This window comes from Corylus avellana, chromosome 1 (genome assembly GCF_965113065.1).
Source record: "Corylus avellana chromosome 1, dhCorAvel1.hap1.2, whole genome shotgun sequence".
Lineage (NCBI taxonomy): Eukaryota > Viridiplantae > Streptophyta > Magnoliopsida > Fagales > Betulaceae > Corylus > Corylus avellana.
The window spans coordinates 4,746,301-4,754,392 of NC_142490.1; the positions used below are offsets into that span (position 1 = coordinate 4,746,301).

The following is an 8,092-nucleotide window of genomic DNA, read 5'->3' on the forward strand; positions in this document are numbered from 1 at the left end:
GCCTTGTAGTGTTTGGCTGGTTGAGAATAGTTTGAGAAAGAATGCTGATAATGAAAATAACCTTTAAACCAAAGAGGATGTCATCCCAATTATGTGAGAGATGTACAACAATAGCATTTAGAGTCTGTTTGAGATTGCGTTTGAAAAATAGAGCTTTTAAGTCAAAAATCGCTTTTAGACAAAAGCTTTATTTTTAAACTTTTGCCAAAAGTGCGTTTTGACCATTTTTACGCTTTTTGGACCCTTAAAAATACTTTTAAAGGAATATTTTTTTTTTCTCAAACGGACTTTTTGAGTGTTAAAATACTTTTAAGCCCCTCAAACGCAATCCCAAACATACCGCCTTCTTATACAACTAAGGTTTTAAGATGAAAAATAAATCATTGGCCCAAAAAAACACCATAATTGGTCATCTAACAAATTTCCAGAACACACGATCTATATATAAATCCTCACAATATCACCAGCAGGAAAACACTTAAAAAACCAAAACTCTTAGTTATACCATTCTAACCCAATGGTACCAAAGGGAAATGTAAAAGAAAAGACTAGCTAACTTAAAACCAAAACTAAAGAAGAAGGCCAATGTTTAACACTTGACTTCCTTCAACCCATGGGAAAGGTAGATAAAGGTCGGATCAGTGGCACCTTCCTTGTAATATGCAAAGACCAAACAGCAATCTTCATGCAAGCTTTCACCAATAAAACTGCCACAAAGATGAACCCAACTAATTAACCCAAAAAAAGAAGAAAAAGGAAAGAGTAATTCTGCACAATTATGAAAACTTTCGGAATAGGAAAAGCACATACAATTGGAGGTCGCTGAGCTTTGAAAGAAGGTACTTGGTAGCTCCCTCAATGTGCTTCTTAAACAAGACTTGCTGCTCTGAATCCAATTTGGCTGCCAGACTCTTGATGTATCTCTTCATGTATGTAAGAAATGGCTTCTTTTCAAAAGTAGGTTGTTCCTGCAAATAATACAAAACCTTTTGTTCAACATATATCCTGAGCGGGAAATAATAAGATAATAGCAACTAAAAGCAGTGGGCGTTCTCACCTGAAGCCTAAAGGTATCAACAATGTCAACAACCTTGACAGTTTGGTCATCAACACCTTCATCCTCATCTCCACCTTCAGCAGAAGGGTTTGCTCCAATGTTTACATTCACTGCTCCTTGAACAACCCACTGCCAGATAACAAAGCATACACCAAAGTTAGATTATCTAATTGCTTTGCATACATATTTTTGAACGCAAAGGTTCAAGCTCTCAATCCCCTCAGAAGCACAAACACTAATAACAAAACTAATAAAACTAACAAATAAAAAGAGTTCCAACCTTTCCTTCAACTTCCCACAGAATTCCATTCTCAATTTCCTTGTAAGGGAACGAATCGGAGAGAAGCTCGTCACCTGAAATTTCATCAGTGAAGATGAGTTTGCAGCTCACACGTTATGATATTTCAAAAATAATTTGGTCATTCTCAAAAAAGTAAGTTAAGAAACCACAAGCATATAAACATTAACGACACAGGAAAGTTAAGAAACCATAGCAAAGAAACTAGAACAATAAACTCCATAACCCACACTATATACAATATATGGCATATACATAACTTACATTGACACGAGCAATGAATAACAATTAAAGATACTAAAGCATATCTACGTTGGTGAACCCATATATGTCACGAATAGCGTAGATCTGTGTAGATCCGCTAAAATCTTTGGTGAGTGAATCTAGATATACTAGACAGACCATTAGCTAATAGACGAGAAAAATCCAACTTTTGAACACTCTAAAAATCAGATTGAGATAAACTGAACTCTATTGGGTCTGATTGGCAGAATTTGCCAAATCCTCAAAATTAATAATAATAATTAAAAAAAAAATAGAGAATCTAATTAATATTCGAAAACTTTCACCCTTTCACGCCTAAATAGAATTAAGGCCAGAAAACATAAATCGGAAATTAATTTACCTGTGAGAAGATCCTGGTAAACTAGCATGGTTGCAGTGTGAGAGCGTGAATTCGAAACCGACCTTGTGATTCGACGCGCGATTCTCTTTCAAAGAATACGTATACGGTTGAGGGATAAATTTATGCATGCTTGTTATTGAATAATCGTTCCCTTTAAATAGAGGAATAAACCTATTCTGACTAGAAATCAAACATAGACTACTACTACTTCTCTGAGAAATCAAACATAGACTACTACTACTTCTCTGAGAAGTAGGAGATAAAGAGACAAAACTCCTGCATGACTCCTACTGGAGATAAAACTCCTACTAGACTCTACTTAAAAGACGAGACTCCAACTGGTGACTATCTTTTCAATCTTCATTATTTTATGAGATATTAATTTGACGATAGAATTATCCTAATATTCATATTAGGCGTGACATAAATTATTAAGGAACTTAAGATTTTATATGAATATTGATGGAATAAATATTAATAATAAATTGTGATATTATTTGGAGTTAATTAGACAGATTTAATACTCATAATAATAATAATAATAATAATAGATAAGTTAGAATAATAATATGTGGGTTAGTAATATTAAATAACTATTGGGTGTTAAATGTATATTACCTTATGTTCACTTTTGGCATTTAAACTTTGACAAGATGAACATTGAGTCAAAAGGACTCAGATTGATTCAAATAAAAACTCGTAGTGCTTATCTTAAGATTCTCTACCTACTCTTAAAATTTCAAGGAACCTCAATTTCAGAAAAAATTCCCGACCCGAGCGGTTTTCACTATTCATCACTAAAAACATCACTTTTTGCATATCACTCTATTTCTAAATTTGATATTCACAAATATATTTTTGGGCATAAATAAACCCAATTTAGTAAATAAGTCACTAAATTGGCCTAAAATCAATTTGGAACTTTTTTTAATTTTTGGCCTAAAAAATTGTCTAAATTTTCATACTGTCTAACGAAATTACACAAAAGCTTCATTGAAGTTAATACCCCGAATGCCCAAGAAAGATGGCAAAAAATCAAAAGAATCAGTCTTTTTATAGAATGTGTAATCAAGATTCTAGCACTGACACAAATGTGTAATCATTCGCCGACCCCCCCCCCCCCCCCCCCTCCCCCCCCCAAAAAAGAAAAAAAAAAAAAAAATGCAAACCTTGCAAATGAAGCTTACAAAATTTGTCGATTAGATTTACAAAAGCAGTAACCTTGCTCATTAAACCAATCGAATATCTGAGCAGTTCAGGAACAATATTGAATTGAAGCAAAGAAAGAAAAGAAGGAAGAAAGAAGTAAAATAACCCAACCCCCCAAAAAAGAAAGAACAAAAAAAGTGTACACCATTTCTGTGCAACCAGCAGGCAAATAAAATCAGACAAACTCAAATCAGCAGGAGAAGACCAATCTGATACCCGGGCCAATTTAAAAGAAGCACAAATATCTGCTAATTGACTTTACAGAGGTGGCAGATAGGAAACCAAACATGTTTTTTCCTTCCTAATCTTTTAATATGGCTTCTTTCACTAATATGGATCTTGTGACTGGGCACTGTCAGAGGCTAGAAGAATCAATTAGTGAGATTCTGCTTAATCCCATTGCTCACGTCTATCTTACTACAACACGCCTACTGTTTTTAAATTCACCAGAATCCCTGTCCATGTCCCTATCTCCTCGTCCACGCTGTGGCTTCCCAAAACTATCTCCTCTTCCGCGCTGCTGCTTCCCAAAACTATCTCCTCTTCCACGCTCCTTAAAGTTCCACATATCACTATCCCTATCCCTCTTTTGCCCCCCGTCATGACGACTCTTTTGAGATCCTTGGTTATTACCTCGAGACCTTTGGGATGGTTCATCAAAATCATCATTGGAAGTGTTCCATCTACTACCCATCTTACCACCGGATCTGAATTTTGTGTCCCTTGTGAAGTTATTACTGTCACGACCTTGAGACTTGTTTCGTCTTCTATCGGGTTCCTCTTTATTCCCTCTCAGTCTGTTTCTAGAAGAGCGCATATCATCATTATCAAATTTTGGACCAGAAAAGCGACCATCGTCGACATCAGAACTTCCTTTCCTCCGGAAATCCCTCCTTCCAGAACCCAATTTATTCCCATTCTTTTGCCTGGATCTGAAATTCTCATCTGAATCATCATCCACATCAGAGTAGGGGCCAAGTTCCTCATCAGAACCAAAGCTTAATCTCTTGGATGGACTTGCTTGACCTCTACCTCTACCTCTCTGCCTAGAATCAGCAACATGACTAGATTTCCAGTTGGGATGAACTGAAAGATCTTCATCTGAATCCAAATCATCCTCAGAGCCAGAGAAAGCAGCATTTACACGCATAGATCTAGAAGGCTTATTGTAAGATGAGGAACTTGGTCTGCCACGAGCAGGCACATTATTATTAATGCTTTCAAAATCTTCTGATCCAGAGTACCCTTCAGCCTCAGAAAAATCATTTGAAGAAGCCTTCCGTGTTGAATTGTTATGAGGAGTTTCAAGCTCGTAACTATCAATATTATCTTCTTCATCCTCAAAATCATCAAACCCCATCCCAGGTCTGTTAGTATCACCATCAGAATACTCTTTTTCATGGGCCCTTGGCACTCTGCTAGATTTGCTAAAATTGTCTTCAGGCCCTCGGAAATTTCCTCCATGGGCCTGGTTATCTAAAGGAGAATCTTCAGCCATAACAGAAGAATCCGCATACTCAAAAGTGGCAACATCTGCCCCATCCGATTCATTGTCATCAAAATCAAAATTCCATGCATTAGAAACCTCTTGCCGCTGAGCAGTCTTCTCCAACCTTGTTCTAGGACCACGTTGATTTTCTTGCATCTTGTTCTCCATAAATCCGTCAGGTGGGCGCTTGCATTCACAATGAAAACATGCCATATTTCTCCTATAATTTAAGAAGTTGCACCTGCCAAATAACAAAACCAACAATAAGGGATATAATAAACTCTAAAGCTCTAAAGCTGGCTGTGTAGAAATATAGATGTTCATCTACAATGCACATTGAATTTTTTTTTAGGGGATCAGGAACCAACGTTTTTCAGGTTCCAAGGAGGTGACAGTGAAGAGTAATTATCATAACCATTAACTCCATTGGAAGCTAAGGAAGAGTTAACCGGCGAGGGAGGGAGGTAGGGGAGAAGGCAGTTGCAGCAGAAAATGTCAAAAATTTTGTTCTAATTATCCAACTCTGTTACCAAATTATATCTAATTATTCCCTAATTAAACCAATACAAAATCGTGAAGCCCGTGCATGCACCTAAATGAACCTAAAACCCATGATCGTGCACAAATAGCATAAGATTGACATGCAAACATATCATAGTTTACAAATAGAATTCAATACAGCCAACTAATCCTAAATATATTTTCAAGATAATATCAGCAAGAACAAGGGGAAAAGAACATAGCCATGGAATGAATCTTACTCGGGGCATTCCCATTCTCCAGGAAGCAGCTGTCTCTTTGGACGTTTGGCATCACATTGTAGGCATATGGTATTCTTTGCAAAATTCAAGAAGTCACACCTGAGAACAGCAAGTATTCAGCATCTTTAATTGTTGATAAGGATCTGCCTTGAAAGCACATTGTAGTGGGTTGCAGATATTTCTAAGCAAGCAGATGAAAATCATGTGTAAAATCACATTGACAGGGCTCTACGTTCATATATTTTGAAATGAAAAATTGCACAGGAATTTAGACCCATCCTCAGAAAAATTACAACCCTTGAATTGATAACAGAACAAAATAAGGATCTGCCTTGAAAGCACGTTGTAGTGGGTTGCAGATATTTCTAAGCAAGCAGATGAAAATCATGTGTAAAATCACATCGACAGGGCTCTACATTCATATATTTTGAAATGAAAAATTGCACGGGAATTTATACTCATCCTCAGAAAAATTACAACCCTTGTATTGATAACAGAACAAAATAATTGGCCTGGCCATGAGCAGATAAAAGAAGTTTAGATAAGACATACTTGGGACATAGCCAGTCTCCTCTTTTCATCTCAACATCGTCACGTCCAACTCGTTTCCTTGGAGGGGGAGGAGCCTGCTTGACTTTTGGTGGGGGCTTTTTTATTACTGGGGGAGGAAGATTGGGGTCTATTGGAACTGAGCTCAACTTGACAACCTCATGTAACAACTTACGGACAACATTTTTGATAGACTTTTGTTTCAAAAGAGCCTTATTGACTACTGATCCGTTCATGGGGTCAAAACCAAAAGCCAATAGGACACGCATAATATCAATAGTCCGTGCCTCATCCTCTTTGTTGGTAAGCAAATATCCTCTTTCGCAGGAGTTCCTCAAACTGCAGGAACTGCAAACCTGACATACAAATAACCGTCATGAATGCAATTATATAATCACATATACAATCATCTACACATATAAATAGGTATGAGGATAAGGCAAAGAATCTTGAAACTAGAATAACGCTAAAAGACAGAAATGCTAAGCAACAAAAGAGAAAGAGGGGAAATAGGGGGAGGGTGGGAAAGAAGAGCCAACAGTGATGTCAGTACATAACTCAGTTTTGTATGAAATCTGCGAGCAATATGCTCAACACAAAACAAGGTAAAAAAGTAACACTCACATCTCCTTCATCAAGTTGGACGCGCTTCCTCAAAAGTTTTGCAGAGAAAACCACCTTCTTGTCCACACTTGGGCACCCAAAACCAACCAAAGTTTGAATATCCTGTCTCGACAAGGACCTGAAATTAATTTTCTGTCTCAGCACTTGCAAAGCAAAGTGGTGTGAAATGCAATAGTGTTACCCTTTCCATGCATTAACAACATTAACCTAGGGTCCTAGAGAATAAAGAGGGTACTTAGTGGTTTCAGTAATCCAGTCTAACACGAATCTACTGATATTGTCCCACTTTTCCTTCAAATTCATTGTTGAGTGGAAAAAATAAGTAATGCTTTCTTTTTGTTCCATTTTCCAGAAGACCATCGAATACTACAAACCTCAGAATATCGAACCGGTCCTTCCCGAAATTGATGCACGCCGTCTGCACCGCCTTGTAATCCTTGGTAAAATCGATTCCCAGATCATCATCCACCGCCGGAATCTCGGCCGCATCGAAGCCCAGCTCTTGGACCAAGCTGTCCTCGTCTTTCCTCCTATGATCAAAGTAGTTCTGCCCCACCAACCTCTCCATCAACTCAATCCACTCCGGCCACGGGTGAACAACCTCCACCATCGCCTTCTTCTTCTTCTTCTCCTCCTCCTCCTTTACCATGGAACAGGCAGCATCCTCGTCGTTGCTATTGAGCCCTAAGCCTAACCCTAACTGTGATGGTTCTGATTCTGAATGGGGTGGTGGGTCGGTTTGGGGTTTTCGGTCTTGGCGCCAGGCCCGGATGCGCTGGAGGGTTTGGTCCTTCTGGGAGACGCTCTGCTGCTGTTGTTTGCCGATGGCGTCGATTTGGTCGAAGACGAAGCTGAGGCGGGAGGAAAGGGAGGATGGTTTTGGTGGTGGCTCTGAAGAGGAGGATGGGGAGGGTTGGGAAGTGGAGAAGGGTTTTAGGAGAGAGGGGAGGAAAGGGTGTTTGGGGTTTTGAGAGGAGAGAGTGAGTCGTCTGAGGAGGAGGAGAGAGAATGGGGTTTGTGCCATTTGAGTATGAAACAGAGGGTTTAGGGTTTGAGCTGGAGTGTTAAACCCTCCATGAACGAGAGGGAGAGAGAGAGAGAGAGAGAGGCATAGGGAAGAAGGCTTAAACCCTTTGTTGGGTTCCACTTTCAGAAGAAATGGAAATGGAAATTGAAATGGGTTTTTGCGTTTTTTTTCTTTCTTTATTTTTCCTTTTTGTTTTTGTTTTGTCAAATGAGTTAGAATTGAAATAACAATTTCTTTTCTCATGAAGCTGATCCAACAAATGCATAAGATAGATTTAAGAGAAAATTACGCTTTATTCCTAAATTTGAGGCGATTTTTAATTTAATCTTTAGTGTTTTAATTTTTCATTGGCCATTTTATTTTAATTTTTATATTGTCTATAATTTTTTATTTTTTTAAAAAATAAATAAATTTGAGAGTACAAAAATGGTTGATGGCCAAATGGGTGGCTTC

At 38.1% G+C, this 8,092-nt stretch overlaps 2 protein-coding genes across 2 annotated transcripts; both read right to left on the reverse strand.

Annotated features, from left to right (window-relative positions):
* Positions 1 to 419: 419 nt before the first annotated feature.
* Positions 420 to 2,191, reverse strand: LOC132171470 (translationally-controlled tumor protein homolog). The gene is made up of 5 exons (XM_059582789.2): positions 1,981 to 2,191; positions 1,338 to 1,411; positions 1,058 to 1,186; positions 811 to 968; positions 420 to 707 (listed from the first exon to the last, which is right to left on the reverse strand). The coding sequence occupies exons 1-5, from the start codon at positions 2,006 to 2,008 to the stop codon at positions 590 to 592; spliced, it is 507 nt and encodes a 168-aa protein (XP_059438772.1). The 5' UTR covers positions 2,009 to 2,191; the 3' UTR covers positions 420 to 589.
* Positions 2,192 to 3,183: 992 nt separating this feature from the next.
* LOC132173097 (zinc finger (Ran-binding) family protein) lies at positions 3,184 to 7,786 on the reverse strand. The gene is made up of 5 exons (XM_059584672.2): positions 6,987 to 7,786; positions 6,613 to 6,730; positions 5,992 to 6,344; positions 5,440 to 5,538; positions 3,184 to 4,919 (listed from the first exon to the last, which is right to left on the reverse strand). The coding sequence occupies exons 1-5, from the start codon at positions 7,634 to 7,636 to the stop codon at positions 3,599 to 3,601; spliced, it is 2,541 nt and encodes an 846-aa protein (XP_059440655.2). The 5' UTR covers positions 7,637 to 7,786; the 3' UTR covers positions 3,184 to 3,598.
* Between the last annotated feature and the right edge of the window lie 306 nt (positions 7,787 to 8,092).